The sequence below is a fragment of the Corythoichthys intestinalis genome, chromosome 6 (genome assembly GCF_030265065.1).
Source record: "Corythoichthys intestinalis isolate RoL2023-P3 chromosome 6, ASM3026506v1, whole genome shotgun sequence".
NCBI lineage: Eukaryota > Metazoa > Chordata > Actinopteri > Syngnathiformes > Syngnathidae > Corythoichthys > Corythoichthys intestinalis.
The window spans coordinates 526,650-543,510 of record NC_080400.1 but is presented as its reverse complement, the minus strand read 5'-3'; the positions used below and the strand labels follow the sequence as shown (position 1 = coordinate 543,510).

The 16,861-nt window shown below is 44.9% G+C and overlaps 1 protein-coding gene and 1 long non-coding RNA gene across 4 annotated transcripts in view; one reads left to right on the top strand and one right to left on the bottom strand.

Moving 5' to 3' along the window:
* Positions 1–16,861, bottom strand: part of ece2b (endothelin converting enzyme 2b) — a 27,902-nt gene extending 11,041 nt beyond the window's left edge. For 2 of the 3 annotated variants that reach the window (XM_057839986.1, XM_057839988.1), the window contains exons 1-17: positions 16,691–16,861; positions 12,529–12,615; positions 12,325–12,463; positions 11,919–12,140; positions 11,584–11,708; positions 11,379–11,525; positions 11,243–11,308; positions 10,991–11,179; positions 7,065–7,207; positions 6,844–6,958; positions 6,649–6,759; positions 6,455–6,553; positions 6,305–6,382; positions 6,128–6,231; positions 3,851–4,088; positions 1,065–1,203; positions 801–991 (exon numbers count right to left, since the gene is read on the bottom strand). In XM_057839986.1, the coding sequence (XP_057695969.1) occupies positions 801–991; positions 1,065–1,203; positions 3,851–4,088; positions 6,128–6,231; positions 6,305–6,382; positions 6,455–6,553; positions 6,649–6,759; positions 6,844–6,958; positions 7,065–7,207; positions 10,991–11,179; positions 11,243–11,308; positions 11,379–11,525; positions 11,584–11,708; positions 11,919–12,140; positions 12,325–12,463; positions 12,529–12,615; positions 16,691–16,723 (2,226 nt within the window). In that variant the 5' untranslated portion in view covers positions 16,724–16,861. The remainder of the gene's footprint in view (positions 1–800; positions 992–1,064; positions 1,204–3,850; positions 4,089–6,127; positions 6,232–6,304; positions 6,383–6,454; positions 6,554–6,648; positions 6,760–6,843; positions 6,959–7,064; positions 7,208–10,990; positions 11,180–11,242; positions 11,309–11,378; positions 11,526–11,583; positions 11,709–11,918; positions 12,141–12,324; positions 12,464–12,528; positions 12,616–16,690) is intronic. The other variant, XM_057839987.1, reaches the window with a different exon arrangement.
* LOC130918093 (uncharacterized) lies at positions 8,752–15,596 on the top strand. Its single transcript, XR_009063557.1, has 4 exons — positions 8,752–10,687; positions 10,753–11,164; positions 11,267–11,716; positions 11,829–15,596. It is a non-coding gene; the product is annotated as an uncharacterized LOC130918093 (long non-coding RNA).

Genomic DNA, 16,861 nt, shown 5'->3' with positions numbered 1-16,861 from the left:
TCTTACCAGGTGTGTGTTTTATAGTGGGCAGGGCAGCTTTAAACCACTCATCAGTGATTGAGAACACAACTGACTTCAAATGTTTGGTAAAAATCGGTTTCAATTGCTCTCCTTAGGCAGAGGGTTGACTTATTTTCCCCCTTCTGTCATTGTTTGCATGCTATTAAAATATGAAAACCTATAAATGTTTGGGTAGTTTTAGTTAAAGCGGACATTGTATTTTCATCTGTGTGATTTTGACAAAGATCAGATCATGGTGGTTTTATGCAGAAATGTGAGAAATTCCAAAAGGTTCAGATACTTTTTCATACCACTGTACATACAGTTCGTGGCGTCCAGGTGAGTTTAAGTTTAAGTGCTGTTTTCCGTTTGAATGTATATTATCACCATGAAAATGTGTTCTTGTAGACTCTACAGTTATGTGTTCGTCTGTCATGCTCAGTGGAAATTGCTGGAAACCTTTTATTTAGTTATGGACTAAAACTTTTGAAGTTTATAGACCAAAACATTTTGAGAATTGTCGACTAAAACTAGATGAAATTTGTCTGAGTTTTTGTTGAGTAAAACAAGACCTATGACGAAGACATTTTGAAATGACTAAAATATTACTAAGACTAATGTGTATTTTCTTCCAAAAGACTAAGACAAAAATTAAAATTGGCTCCCAAAAACAACACTGATCGGCGCGTTGTTTCTTAGTACTCCCCGATAGCGATGATGTCCTTTTCGTACCGTATCGGTAGCTAGTATCGGCGCAACACAAATTCTCGTTGCGCACCCCTTTCCCCCGGCAGACTAACGTTGTAGGCGGCCTTGAGGCCTCCGTTGTCAGCGATGTTTTCCCCGAGCGTCTGCTTGCCGTTGACGCGCTCCGAGTTGACGGCGTAGCTGTCGTACTGCTCCACCATGCACTCGGTCCTTTGGCGGAAGGCGTCCACCGAGGAGTTTCGCCACCAAGGCTTAAGGTTACCCTCTTTGTCGTACTCGCGGCCTGCGAAGGGTTACGGTTAGCTAGCCGTCGACCGGCGAGCACGCGCCGCCCCACTTGGTCGGTCGAAGCTCACCTTGGTCATCGAAGGCGTGCGTCAGCTCGTGACCCATCACCACACCGATGCCCCCGAAGTTCAGAGCCCTCGGGTACACGGACGATGAGAGAAGAGCGACGGACATCATTTTGTCACCGGCGACCGGAAGACGTTTCATCTTTAAACCATATTCCAGCAATTGACGGGTGAAAGGATTTGTCGGCCGCTTTTGAACCGTGTCAAATGAAAGAGGCAGTGAGAACCAAAAGTGGTATTTGCCATGTGGCAAAATGGATTTTGCCGTGTGGATTTTTTTTGCCATGTGGCATTTTTTTGCCATGTGGCAAACTTGATTTTGAAATGTGGCATTTTTTCTTTGCCATGTGGGATTTTTTGCCACATGGAAAAATCTATTTTGTAACATGGCAAACAAAAATGCCATATGGCAAAATCCATTTTGTCATATGGCAAAAAAATGCCACATGGCAAAATCCATTTTGCCACGTGGCATTTTTTTCCATGTGGCATTTTTTCTGTCATGTAACAAAATAGATTTTGCCATGTAGCATTTTTTTGCCATGTGGAAAAATGGATTTTGCTGTGTGGCATTTTTTTGCCATGTGTCAAAATTCATTTTGACATGTGGCATTTTTTCTCTGCCATGTGGGGGGTTTTTTTTGCCACATGGAAACATCCATTTTGTCACATGGCAAAAAAAAAAATGCCATATGGCCCAAATGGCAAATAACATGCCACATGGCAAAATCCATTTTGCCACGTGGCTGTGGCATTTTTTCTGTCATGTAACAAAATAGATTTTTCCATGTAGCATTTTTTTGCCATGTGGAAAAATGGATTTTGCTGTGTGGCATTTTTTGGCCATGTGGCAAAATTCATTTTGACATGTGGCATTTTTTCTCTGCCATGTGGGGTTTTTTTTGCCACATGGAAACATCCATTTTGTCACATGGCAAAAAAAAAAAAAATGCCATATGGCCCAAATGGCAAATAACATGCCACATGGCAAAATCCATTTTGCCACGTGGCTGTGGCATTTTTTCTGTCATGTAACAAAATAGATTTTGCCATGTAGCATTTTTTTGCCATGTGGAAAAATGGATTTTGCTGTGTGGCATTTTTTTGCCATGTGGCAAAATTCATTTTGACATGTGGCATTTTTTCTCTGCCATGTGGGTTTTTTTTTGCCACATGGAAACATCCATTTTGTCACATGGCAAAAAAAAAAAAAAATGCCATATGGCCCAAATGGCAAATAACATGCCACATGGCAAAATCCATTTTGCCACGTGGCTGTGGCATTTTTTCTGTCATGTAACAAAATAGATTTTGCCATGTAGCATTTTTTTGCCATGTGGAAAAATGGATTTTGCTGTGTGGCATTTTTTTGCCATGTGGCAAAATTCATTTTGACATGTGGCATTTTTTCTCTGCCATGTGGGGTTTTTTTTGCCACATGGAAACATCCATTTTGTCACATGGCAAAAAAAAAAAAAATGCCATATGGCCCAAATGGCAAATAACATGCCACATGGCAAAATCCATTTTGCCACGTGGCTGTGGCATTTTTTTTTGCCATGTGGCATTTTTTTGCCATGTGGCAAAATGGATTTTGCTGTGTGGCATTTTTTTTTTTTGCCATGTGGCAAAATAGATTTTGACATTTGGCATTTTTTCTTTGCCATGTGGGTTTTTTTTGCCACATGGAAAAATCAATTTTGTCACATGGCAAAAAAATGCCCTATGGCAAAATCAATTTTGCCATATGGCAAAAAAAATTCCACATGGCAAAATCCATTTTGCCACGTGGCATTTTTTTTCCATGTGGCATTTTTTTGCCATGTGGCATTTTTTTCTGTCATGTGGCAAAATGGATTTTGCCATGCAGCATTTTTTTGCCATGTGGCAAAATGGATTTTTGCCATGTGGCATTTTTTCTGTCATGTAGCAAAATGGATTTTGCAATGTAGCATTTTTTGCCATGTGGCAAAATGGATTTTGCTGTGTGGCATTTTTTTGGCCATGTGGCAAAATTGATTTTGCTGTGTGGCATTTTTTTGCCATGTGGCAAAATGGATTTAGCCGTGTGGCATTTTTTTTGTCATGTGTCAAAATTGATTTTGACAAGTGGCATTTTTTCTTTGCCATGTGGGTTTTTTTGCCACATGGAAAAATCAATTTTGTCACATGACAAAAAAAAATGCCCTATGGCAAAATCAATTTTGCCATATGGCAAAAAAAAATGCCACATGGCAAAATCCATTTTGCCACATGGCATTTTTTTGCCATTTGGCATTTTTTTGCCATGTGGCATTTTTTTGCCATGTGGCATTTTTTTTGCCATGTAGCATTTTTTTGCCATGTGGCAAAATGGATTTTGCCATGTGGCATTTTTTTGTCATGTGGCAAAATGCATTTGCCAGGTGGCATTTTTTCTTTGCCATCTGGGAATTTTTTGCCACATTGCAAAATCCATTTTGCCACATGACAAAAAAAATGCCAATTGGAAAAATCAATTTTGGCACGTGGCTAAAAAATGCCACATGGCAAAATCCATTTTGCCTTATGGTAAATACCAATTTCGGTTCTCGGCCCTGCTGTCAAATGATGGGTTCCTTAATTGAGTTTATCACTAGCGGGGTGCTCTCACGTCAACTAGGGTTGCCAACAGTCCCGGATTGCGCGGGACATCCTGGAATTTAGGAAGTTCTGTTTGGTACCGCCGCCGGTTCTACTTCTGATGGCTACCTTCGCAATCCGGGAGTTTTGGCAAACCTAACGTCAACGCTCAGTAACTATGCGTGTACCTGCAGATTTTTGGGAGCAATTGTGTTATGCAAAACGTGTTTAAGAAGACGCTTGGCCGTTAAGATGACTTTGTTGATGAAGAAGATGGAAGCTGAAACGTCCTCCGCAAACAACTGTGAAACTGACTTGGGATGGTCCCGGGCGTAGAACGGAGCCTGAAGAATTCCGGCCGGGAAAACGATTCCGTTCTTGGTGGGCATGTAGTACGCGTTGACGGTGGGCGGGGTCATGCTCCACCTGCAACGACGCAACAAGCGTGTGGCCTATTCACATTCTCGTGGCTCCTTACGGTCCACGCTTGAATTTTAGCTTCGTGCTCTAGCATGTAGCGCTGTGCGATATGGAAAAAAGTCTATCACCATATGGACCATTTTATATCAGGATATGCCTGCCTATTGGTGAACATGATAAGACAGCTCATGACCGCTTTTCCCTCAGTCATGTTATTTTTGAATTGACACTGAAGTGAGCTGCCTGAAATGTATCAAGTAGTGCTGCAATATTTACACCTGTGACTCGTGGTTTTTAAGACTGCTGTGTCATGAGCCTGGCCCTTCTCCATTAATTGTAGCATTCAATGAATACTATATAAATGAATAATAAATAATGAATGCTGATATTGGAATCATAGATAACTTTGCTACAAGATACCTGACTCCGACTACCTCTAACTTGTGGTTTTTAAGCCTGCTGTATAGTAAATTGACATCCTTTAATGAATAATAAATGAATGACTAGGCCTGCAAGCAGGACTGAACGGCCCCTAGCAGTTCGGTGCAACCCAGACGTCACAGGGCTCAGGGTGGAGGCAGATCAAACTCACCTCTTTTTTTTTTTTTTTTTATCTGGAAGCTCTTTTGTGTTGTGGGCATGTCTGACAGAGATATTTTGTATACCCTGACATGAGAAATTCATTCACACACCGAGGTGAAAAAAAACATATTGAAGAGTGTCCTACAAAAAAAGAGATGCTACTGAGCTGTGCAGCCATGCCCTTATTCTAAAGCTAAATGAATCTTCTAATTGGGCCAATTTGACCAAGTGTGCCAAATTTCGTGGCTCTATAAGAACTCTACTTCCTTTTCAAGGTGAACAAAGAGTCGTCATGGCAACAGACATAGAAATGTGGACACGGGCCTTAAAACGTAGTATTACAACTACACTGACTAACCTGAAAGGAACTGGACAATTATAAGTAAAACGAGTGACTTTCTGTTGCCACTAGTTGGCCCTGTAGTGTTGATGCACATGACCCATACAGAACCCTTCAGGGTACGACTCTCATCAATCACAGGAAGTTTGGCGCAGATATGTTGTATATCTGCCAAGCTATGACAGTTCAAAATTTTTGGTGAGACAAAATGGCGATGGTCATTTTCACTTGCTTTTTGGACCCCTCTGATTCAAAGAAAAGAAACCTCAAAGTTTTTCATCAGGCCCTTGAACACATGTCTTAAGGCTCCCCTTGGAGTAGGAGCCCGCCTCGTAAAAAAGGGTATTTCCCTTTCCCCTTTAGGGGGCACCAGGCCTAATGGGTAATTTTTCAATGCAGTCATGTTCAGGCTGGGATACCTCCCATATATGCCAGATATAATAAAAGACTGAACCTTGGATCAGGGAGTTATTATTGATTTGCTGAATTTGGCGTGTTGCCCAAAAAAGGCCGACTTTAGCACCCCAGCCCCCCCCCCCCATGTCAGCCCCCGTGAATGAAAACACCATTTTGATAACTTTAGATCTCATATGCCTCATGAACAGTCTCACCAATTTCAAGGATGATCCAGCTAACTCCTTAGGTGTCATTGTTTCAAATGTGCACCCTGTAAATCGGCTGAAATTTTACATTCAACCCCAAATACCCGATTTCCTTAGAGACTTTTTGGTAGAGTTTTGGACAATGTATCAACTCCTCATTTTCATTCCGCTACATTGAAAAAACCTAATTGGAGGGGCCTTTCTGAAAAATTCAAGGGGGTGCTGTTGAACCATTTTGTTACGTTTTTTTTTTTTTTGCAAGGTCACAAAATTATCGAAATTTACGCCAAGCTGCAGGTATGTGCAAATTTTGGTCAATTTTCGAGCATGTTAGGGCCTTCAAATTCTCAATTTTCATTTGTCCTGAAAAAATAATTTTTTTCTTAACCCTAGCTAAAGCAATAATGACGATAGACACGTAGAGGAAAGTCTGATTTCATTTTGGCGATATAAATCTTCATCATCGCACAGCGCTACTAGCACGTGAAAAGCCGAGCACGTCGTGCGGACGGGGTTCTGACTGGTCTTTGTTGGGCGTTTTCCTCAGCTGGTCAGCCATGACTCGAGAAGAGAAGTTGTAGAAATTCAACATGTTCTGGAAGAAACTTTCTTCGGAAACCTCGTACTGAAACAAAGGTAAAAACCGGGATCCGTCACAACCGGACGCCTGCCGGGAACTGCTCGGCGGTGGCGCTCACCCCATCGTAAACGTCGTCCAGTTCTTTGGGATCCAGGATGAATTCAGGGAAGCCGATCATGTCGTAAATGGAATCCGCCTGACAAAGTCGTCACAACGCCGGTCGTCAACGCGAGCGAGCGCGCGGCGACCGACCGACCGACCGACCGACCTTTTCTTTGGCGGCCCGTCTAGTGTCGTCGTCCATCCAGTCGAGTCGCTCCAGAGCTCGTTTGAACGCCGCTCTGATCTCTTCGATCATCTCCTCCGCCTGCAGGAAAGAAAAAGCGGACGCCCGACGCGCTGTCGCTCCTCCCGGAAAGCTCGCCGGCCGACCGACCGGCGTCCTTTCCGATTTAGACTTACGATGTCTTTGCTGTGTTTATCGAAAGTGGCTTTGACGAAGAGCGCCCCCAGCGCGAAGCCCAGCGTGTCGTCCGTGTTACCGATGCACGTCTGCCAGCGCGGCGTGCAGGACTGCAAAAACACGCACGCGTGTTACAAAACTCACGAGTAGTAGGCTAGACGCTAGTGTTTTTGCGGTCGGTCGGTGAGTTGTACCTTCTTAGTGCCGTAGAGACTTTCCAGCAGTTTATCTTGAGCGTTCTCAAAGCGTTGATCCAGACTGGCCACGTTCTTCTGGACCAGAGTCCACATCATGTAGTTGTTCAACAAGCTACCAGAACACACGCAGACAGAGTTTTCAACAAAAAAACGTTTTTTTTTAGAAAGGCGACTAGATTCCCGGGAAATTTCCGACGTCTGCTGTGAAACTGCCAGACCTGTTGTCCGTCTTGTTGATGAGTTGGGAGACTTGTTGCAGATATTCCTTGGCGTAGAGCACCACGGCTTCGCTGTCGTTGAGCTCCAAGGGCGACAGGCACGACGACAGCAAGTCCAGCCAATCCACAGCCGGCGCCAGCGCCTGAAAAAAAAACTTGAATTTGGACACGCCTTGACGTGGCGCCGAGCGGAGAACAACGTCATCGTTGGCGACGCCTTTGTTGTCCTGATCCTGATCTTTGCCTTTCCGCCATTATCAAGTTTTTGACATTATTTTTCCTAACCTCGGATGCCATTTTACCCGGGTGGTATGACAATTTGCATTGAAAACGCCAGAATGCCATTTTAGTTGTTTTTTTTTTAGCCCTCCTGAACATTTCTGACTCTAGTTATTGTGCAGGGGACTGACGCTTTGGATAACATACCTAAACACTGGAAGTCCCAGGCTTTTTTTTGGCTATAAAGAAATACCAGAAAGGCGTCAAATGACCCCGATACTAAACAATAGACCACTCAAACAAGCAATCAAGCATACAACACCCCTACACACTCCTGTGGAATCGCTGCCTAGGTGCGAAGAGGGGTTTCACTCTGGATAGCTGCAATTAGCATCTTGAATATTTGCAAATCCAGGGCTTCCTTTGCTTTGTCAAACACGGAGGAACACGGAGATGGCCGGTCGCCGTGTTCTACAATATGAATGCATGTGTTGTATCAGGCATGCTCCGGAAGGCAAGAGAGACAGGTGACCTTCTTGCTAAGGAATTGGCTCACTCTCATGTGGCCGCAAAGAAGGCACAGAAGGAAAAATTGCTTTGGCAACAACCTCCAACACCTAGCCCCGGGAAAAGGGTGAAGTGTCCTGCGTCACCATATAAAAAAAATGGTTATGTTTTGTTTTATATTACACTGTCCAATGTACTGTAGGCAAACTGCAGCTTTTGGAAGATGTAAAAAGGTTGTGTACCTGATTGCCTGCCTGAGCAGTCCACTGTCCAACAAAGCCAAGACCCCCTGCCCTGCAAACACTCAAGGAGGAGGAATCCAAACCTGTGGTTTTGCGAGTGTGAATGGCTAATGAGGACCTCACTGCTCACAAATGATATGCTGGTTAGGGTCAGATGACCCTTCTCTGGATACAAAAGGGATTTGTATCAACTGATCCACCCTTGGTAGTTTTATTAAACAAAATTCAATACTTTTGGACTTTTGGGTTCATTCTGATTGTCAGCGTAGGAACGGAACTCGTTCGTAACCTGGGGACGACCTGTACTTTACAACAGTGCAATAGGAGGCACTTTACTCAGTTTCCGATATTTTGAACTGTTTCGTGCATAAGATAGGTCGAACGATGGAGGATGCACTGCCCTCTGGTGGCAGCTTTGGGTCTAGATGGACTGTCACATTGTATGACAGAAGCAGACTCAGAGGTCTGACATGGATAAAGGATAGCTGTGCTCTGGTTTGTGACAGGTACGGCACGGAGGAACCAGTTGCGGATCGCAAACACAGAATTTTGTTGATGTTGTTGGGATGCACTGAAGCCGTGCCTCAAATGCACAGCTGATAACTGTCATGTCTTTGTTCTTAGTTGTTCTTTGTGACATTTTTGTGTGCTCAGTTGTCGTTCTTTGTGACGCACTAAGGAGCACACTGTCTTTGTGAGGCATGAGTGTTATGGAATATGCTGACAATTAGTGGAGAAGGGCCAGGCACACGACAGTTTGAACCACATAAGCTACAGTTTGTGGAGTTACATGTGAGCGACATGCTATGAGAATTTTAAATACTTTAGCATTCGTAGCATTTAACCAACTGACTTTTTTTTGCAAATTAGGCTAATTTACTAAATTTAAATATTGATTAGACTAGATGGACGTTTGAACACCAATTCTTTTGTGTCAAGGGTTTTATTGCTAAAATGTGCGTGTTTTGTACATAAGTGTACATATATGTGCTACAGCTTTGCAAATTGTCAAAAATGAAGGATCTACCTACCTACTGAAGTAAGCGTACATTTCGCCAAATGCAATGTTCCGTTATGCTTGCTACAGTTAAACAAACATGACTATAAATAGAATCGTCTTTCACATATAACTTACTGAGTTAGCTTCCTTTAGATAAGTATGTACTGTACTATTAACACCTCCGAATGTTCCAGACGCAGCTTATCTTGTTTCGATTACGCTGAACAGTCTTGTTTTGATATGAGCATATGTTTCGCCTAAATGCATAAGCGACCACGCAGCAAAGGTCATTAGAGGTGGGAATCTTTGGGTACCTAACGATTCGATTACGATTCAGAGGCTCCGATTTGATTATAAATCGATTATTGATGTCACCCAACCACCCCCCCGCTTTTAATGTTTTGTACATTCGTTCCAAAATAGTTTTTAAAAAAAATCCTATTAGGCTAAACCAAACTAATATTTCAGTATCAAGTTAATAGTTAAAAACATTAAATAGAATACTCAATTCCCCTTTCTGTATCAGCAGCTTTATACTACATTCAATTCATTTAATGAAGTGAATCAACCGTTAAAGTTGATAAAATTGCTCCCGTTATTCCATAAATTCCCTTCTGTCTACTTACAACATGTCAGTTTGAAAACTGTTTCATGATTTAAAGATAGATTCAAGTCAAGATTTTTCCGATTTAGGAGTACTTTAGATAAAAAGTGAATTAGGTTCGCTACAACAGAGCCTTCTAGAGAAGTCTACTGCTTGAAAATGGCGGCTGTTTACAACGCGGCAACTAATAAACAGCAAGTCTGTCACTTTGCATCTAGTTCTCTTTATATGGTCTACCACCGCCGCCGTCTGTCATTTAGCATCTAATTCTACATACAGTATATGTGATAACTACTATAGCCGTATGTGGCCGTATGTTTGTAGCAACTAGCAACTGGGCGTTGTTTGAACCAGCTGTCGGCCGCAGTCAGGTATTTTTATTTTTATATCTAGCGGCATAATTTGAACATGATATTTGCTCTCGGTCCGTTCCTCATTGCGTCCCGAAGACCGTGCTGACTGTGTTTTACTTCTGCTTTAACCGGTATAATTCAATAATCGGAATTTGGATGTTTGTGAATCGTTCTCGAATTTTCCATGGCCGAATCGCGAATAATCTAAGTAACGGAAATTTCACACGCCTGTGAAGGTCATGACGTTTTTCCCAGAACTCTGCAAGAAAAGAGCTAACCACAAAATGTTCCAGACACGCTTTCTGATTTGTATATAAGAAAGATTGTACCATCTACTCATTGTGCATTTTTCATACAGCCCGTTCTGTGACTGAATGTGCTCAGAAGCTTCTACAATTAAACCTTAACTTACCTACCTAATCAATCAATCAACAAATCAATCAATCCTCCTCTTCTTCCATCTGGAGGCTCCTGCTGCTTCTTCTTCACCATTTAGCCAACGTGCTGTTTTCATCAAACGTCAAGCCCTTTGTTTTGACTAAGCGTGACTTGAGTCGAGCATTTTCATCCTCATTCTCATGTGTGAGCGATGAGGTTACGCAAGCCGCCTTCCGTGAGAGGATGCGCTCATGTAGCAACTGCACGTAGCAACCGTTGCCGGGGCGACGAGCGCCGGCGGCCGCTTTCGGAGCCCAAAGGTCAGTGCCTTTATACCTCACTTTTTGCCCGCCCACTGTTGTCATTTTACCAAAATGTCCCCAAGATAACGTTGACCTGAGCGAGGTCAGCTTCTAACGCGAGTCGCTCCGACGGATCCCAAAGCGCAAGACGGGTTTTGAGATCAACCTTCGCGCCGCTTCAAACTCATTACGATGGCACAACTATGGATCGTCCTGCTCAGAGGATATAAAATATACCGTACGACCGTAAGTGCCTTCAAATCATCCGCTTCGAGCGGTTTTGCCGAGACGCGGGCGCCATAAGGAAGCGTTCGCCGTCACCTGAAGCTCGGCGATGGTGACCTTGTGGTAGATTTTCTCTTCGTCTCGCCGTTGATCCTGCGGCACGGTGATGTTGGCCAGTTGCGTCTCAAAATCCAGGAGCTGCCGCATCTGGACCGGCGTGGAGGCCGGCGAGCCCCCTAGGAGGCTTCCTAGCTCCACCATGTAGTCCAGGTACGCCAGCAGAACCTGCGCCGGCCGCAGCGGTGAGCGCTCGGACACCGTCTCGTCTCGTGCCGCCGCACCGCTCACCTTCTCGTTGGCTGTCTTGTTGAGGTAATAGTCCCGGGAAGGCAGGAACAACCCCGCCTGGTCCACCTTGGAGCGAGGAGTGAAAAAGAAGCCGTCGTAAGAGCGCCTCGATAGCGGTCGGACGACGGAGAGGAACCTGGATGACGTTGCTATTGGAGTTCTTGGGGTCGGTGCTGACACCGACGCTGAAGAAGGGCTGCGCGTGGTACGGCCCCGACACCGCCTTCAAGACTTCCATGAAGTTGTCTTTGTCCCAAGGTCCCGTCAGGTTCCATCCCCCGACCTGCGAGCGAATCCCGCCTTGAAAGCAAGGGCGGACGTGACGGACGGACGGCTCTTACCTTGGCGATGAGGTCGACGAGAGGTTGCGCTCCCAGCTCTTGGATCTTCTGTGTGTTGAGGCAAGACAGATAGTACGACTGCGTCTTCTTCTCGGCCTCGCTGGTGCCGTTGAAGGTGGCGTTCTCTGAAAGGGTAAGGGGGAGCCCTCGTCGTTCTCTTGTTGTACGTTCTCCATTCTGTCTCCTTCACTCGAATCCAAAGCTTAGCTGTGTACTTTTGATTTTTCCACTCTCTCCAATTTGAGGACTGAGTACGTCAAACCGACCAAAGGCCCGAGCTATCGAATAACTAACGGTGGAGCGAAAAAGCCACGACGGAAGAAATGGGGACTCACCGAGCAGGTGTTTGAGGAGCGCTTGATTCTGCTCCCAGATGCTGTTAAAGGTGGACCAGCGCGAGCGTCCGTCCGGGAGCGGGTTCTTGCGCATCCAGCCCCCGCAGGCGAACTGGTAGAAGTCTCGGCAGGGGTCGGCGCCGCGATCCATGGCCTCCACCATCTGGCTGGCCACCGTCACGCACGCCTCGGATAGGCACAGCCCGTCGGCGCCGCCGCCCGCTGCTCAGAGAAAGAGTTATTTGCCCCGACGCGTCTCGCTAAGCTTTTCTTTCCGCTGCTATGTTTGTTCGCTGGCTGCCACACCTCCCGCTTCAAATGGATTGACTAACTAAGGTCCGTTGGCAAAAAAATGGAAAATCTTCTTTATAAATTAGTGGGAAATCTTATCTCTTTCTAAGCCGACCTGGATGGAAGGTGATTCCGAGGATCAGCAGGCAAACCATCAGGGCCAGGAGACTGACAAAGAGCAGGGCGCACAGCAAAAGCTCCGTCCTGGTTCTTCGGCCCACCGGCCCGACTTCGCCGCTCTTCCTGAAGCCCACCTGAGGGGGACGTCAACCACAGCGTGAGAATTCGGATTGCGGTGGGGTGCGGCGCCCAAGCCGACCTCCATTCTGTCGGGGGACGCGGACGCCTCGGCCGCAGCGTCCGACACTTCGTCCTCTTCCAGCGTGGCTCGTTTGTAGCTCGACATCTGCGGGTCACATAAGAAGCCTGATTCAAGTGCAAATGAATCACAATCATTACAGGAACCCGTTGGAGGAATAGAAAAAGCAATCCGAGCTCCTTTGTGAAAAACGTGTTAAACCCAAAGTGTAGACAGTCATGTATGCACCCTCCCTTAATAGTGTGACGATACAGCGATATACCATAACTAGAGTTGTTCGATATTGACATTTTCACCAATATCCTGATGTGGTCCGACAAAGATATCAAACCGATACGCAGTGGTATGAAAAGGTAACTGAAACTTTTGGAATTTGTCACATTTCTGCATAAATTCACCATCAAATGTGATCTAATCTTTGTCAAAATGACACAGTGTCTGCCTTAACTAATACTACCCAAACATTTATAGGTTTTCATATTTTAATCAGGATAGCATGCAAACAATGACAGAAAGAGGAATAAGAAGTAAACCCTCTGCCTAAGGAGACTTAAAGAGCAATTGAAACCAATTTTTACCAAACATTTGAAGTCAGGTGTGTGCCCAATCACTGATGAGCAGTTTAAAGCTGCCCTGACCACTATAAAACACCTGGCAATAAATGTCTTGATGAGAAGCATTGTCTGATGTGCATCATGGCTCGGTTAAAAGAGCTGTCTGAAGACCTGCGATCAAGAATTGTTGATTTGTATAAAGCTGGGAAAGGATACAAAACCATCTCTAAAAGTCTGGATGTTCATAAATCGACAGTCATCTACAAAAGGAGAGCGTTTGGCACTGTTGCTTCTCTCCCAAGGAGTGGCTGTACACCAAAGATGACGCTGAGAGTACAGCGCAGCACAGAATCCTCAGAGAGGTTAAAACGAACATAAGAGTGTCTGCTAAAGACTTACAGAAATCACTGGCACGGTCCAATATCTCTGTGCACACATCAACTATATATAGAACCATGGCCAAGAATGGTGTCCATCATGGGAGGATTCCATGGAAGAAGCCACTGTCTAAAAAAAACAAACATTCTTGCTCGTTTAATATTCGCAAAAAGGCACTTGGATCGTCCACAGAAGTTTTGGCAAAATATTTTGTGGACTGATGAAACCAAAGTTCAATTGTTTGGGAGTAACATACAACGTCATGTGTGGAGGAAAAATGGAACAGCTCACCAACATCAACACCTCATCCCCACCATGAAGCATGGGGGAGAGAGCATCATGATTTGGGGATGTTTTGCTGCCTCAGGGCCTGGACAACTTGCAATCATTAATGGAAGACTGAATTCAAAAGTTTTGCAGGAAAACCTGAGGCCGTCTGTCAGACAGTTGAAGCTAAAAAGAGGGTGGATGCTGCAACAAGACAATGATTAAAAACACAGAAGTAAATCAACTGGTTTCACAAGAACAAAATACATGTTCTGGAGTGGCTGAGTCAAAGTCCAGACTTGAACCCCATTGAGATCCTGTGGCATGACCTAAAGACAACGAGTCATGCCAGACATCACATGATTCTGACTGAACTACAGCAGTTTTGTAGAGAAGATTAGTCCTGATCGATGTGCCAGACTGATCTGCAGCTACAGGAAGCATCTGGTTGAAGTAATTGCTGCCAAAGGGGGGTGGTGGTACAAAATATTAAATGTGTTGGTTCACTTATTTATTTTTCCCCCTTTTGTCATTGTTTGCAAACTATCCTCATTAAAATATAAAAACCTATAAATGTTTGGGTGGTTTTAGTTAAAGCAGACACTGTTTTTTCATCTGTGTGATTTTGACAAAGATCAGATCACATTTGATAGCGATTTTATGCAGAAATGTGAGAAATTCCAAAAGGTTCAGATACTTTTTCATACCACTGTATGCTGTTACGGACTTAACATACTGTATTGGGATGCCCCACTGGATGCTTTAATCATGATAAATGTAACAACTTCAAGGTTTTCGGAATCACAGTCACAGTAATCACACGTGAGCGAAGACTTCCGCCTTTGTAACGAATGGGGAAAGGGTGAAGTGACGTATGCCGTAGAGTAGGCAGCACATTTGTAGTTTTTCTGTGTGGTGGGCAGGGTTCCTATCACCCTCCTCCAGTTGGCATATTGCCAGTCAAAGTGATACAGAGTGTCTGTCATTCAACTACTTGGAAGTCCATGTTTAATCACAAAACTTAAGAATATGTTTCATGAAGGTTAAAAAGTTATGAAATGTTGCCTTAACAGTTGTATAGTACAGTGTTTTTCCACTAGTGTGCCATGAGAGATCGTAAGGTCACTCAGGTGTGCCGCGAGAAATTATTTCAATATTGCATTCTTTTTATTTTTTTGATGAGCGAGGTATTGCTCGTGTCGCGTTCAAGAACTGCCCGGATTTCTATCCATCAGCCACCTTGCTTTCCGCGACAATGTAGCCACACTTCGACTGTACATTATTTGATTAGACTCGTCAAGTGTCGATATACAAGAAAGTGTCCTTTCCATTTTCTCCATATGTGACGACCGTCAATCCTCCCCCTGTAATTTACTCCAACACATTGTCGAGGACAGCAAGGTGGCTGATGGCTAAAAATCCGAGCGGTTCTTGAATGCGACACGAGAAGCTATCCAACAGTGCCGTGGTGCCAAGCAAGCATAACCTTCATCTCCAAACAACACAACCGTCGCTTCAAAACAAGTCGATGTACTATTTGGTTCGTCTTTGTGAAAACGCAGAGGCAACAAAATGAGAAAGCCCTCAAAACCTTCTTGCTAAACTTGCTGCTAAATCCAAAAAGTAGCACACTGTGGCAGAGACATGAATACTACCTGCCTGCAAAGCCATTGTCAGAGAGAGATGCTCGGCCCTGATGCGGTTCGAGACATTGCTAAAGTCCCCCTGTCTGGTAATTCTGAGCTTTCCGACCCTGACTGCCTTCAAAAATAAAAACGGGAGAGACACTGAGAGCTGTTGAAAAAGATTCCTGCCAGGATATCGGCTTTGTGTTCATCGAAAAAGGCTTAAGTTTCACACTGAGTAAGTATATACAGTATATTGAGAAATTATTTGATCATTAAATATACTGTACAGAAAGTAATTTTGGAACATTTTTGGTTTGTGGTGTGCCAGGAGATTTTTTTCCAATGCAAAAACATGCCGTGACTCAGAAAAGGTTGAAAAAAAAAACGGTATAGTATAATAATTGTCGATGAATTTACCGGCAATTGTTTTATCGCCATATTGCGAGATCATGGTAATCGTGACCCTCGTGTCGCAAATGGCATGGTATCGGGAGCCACCCGGAGGTTCCCGTCCCCATTGGAGCTCCTCAATTGGTGCGGGCTACAATGAAATAAGCGTTTCTGGAAAGAAACGCAAGCGATTCTGGAAAGAAACGCGGCATTGTTCCAAAAAATGGCTGATTGTGATTTGCGGCAAGATCATCAATAATCGTAATTCTGGATCGGTCTGCGGCCAACAGTGGGGCACAAACGAGCCTTCCGTTCTTCAAACGAGCCAGCGGAAAGCCGGGTGTAAAGCGGAACACCTGCAGAAAAGCAAACTCCATGGACGATTCCACCCTAACTGAACAAGAAGAGAGAGGACATTTGGAACGTCCCACTTGACATGAATTTGGGGCCCCCCTCAACTCAAATGAGGTCATGATGATGATGATGAAGATAGCCACTCTCTTGTTTTGTTCTCATCTAAGTTGGGTGGGCTTCTTAAGACAGGAAATGGGGGAATTGCAGACGGGAAACGGAAAGCTCGCACGCACGCAAATCAGGGAGAACAAACAGCAAATCAAGTCAAGTGTGAAGATGACAGCAGGGCGTGGCGTGGCCCGTCCCACCAACGCACATCCTTCGAGTGTGCCAAGAAAGGATTTACGTGACTCCCAACATTGGAAAAAGTAGGAAAGGCCAGAAAAAGAAGACGCTATTAGCCTGCTAGCTAAAGGTCAACTGCTGGGGACCTGACGTCATCGCAGCAGCCCTCCCAAGTGGAGTGCCGGTTGCCGGGGTGACGGTCCGCCGACGTCATCGTTCGAGCGCTTGTTTCGCTGTGACGTCACGCGGCGCTGTGATGGACGGGAGCGAAAGAGTCCGCGTGCGCGTTCGCGCGCGCCTACTCACGGTGTTGCGGAGGTCCTGCAGCGCGACGCTCATCCTGGATCCGAAAAAAGAGCGCTACCGTCGGCTGCTGCGCCGGCCCATCCTCCGTGGAGAGGGAGGGAGGATAGAGAAAGAGGGCTTCCGTCCGTCCCTCTGTCTTGTCCTCGTCCTTGTCTCGGTTTGTGCTTGTCA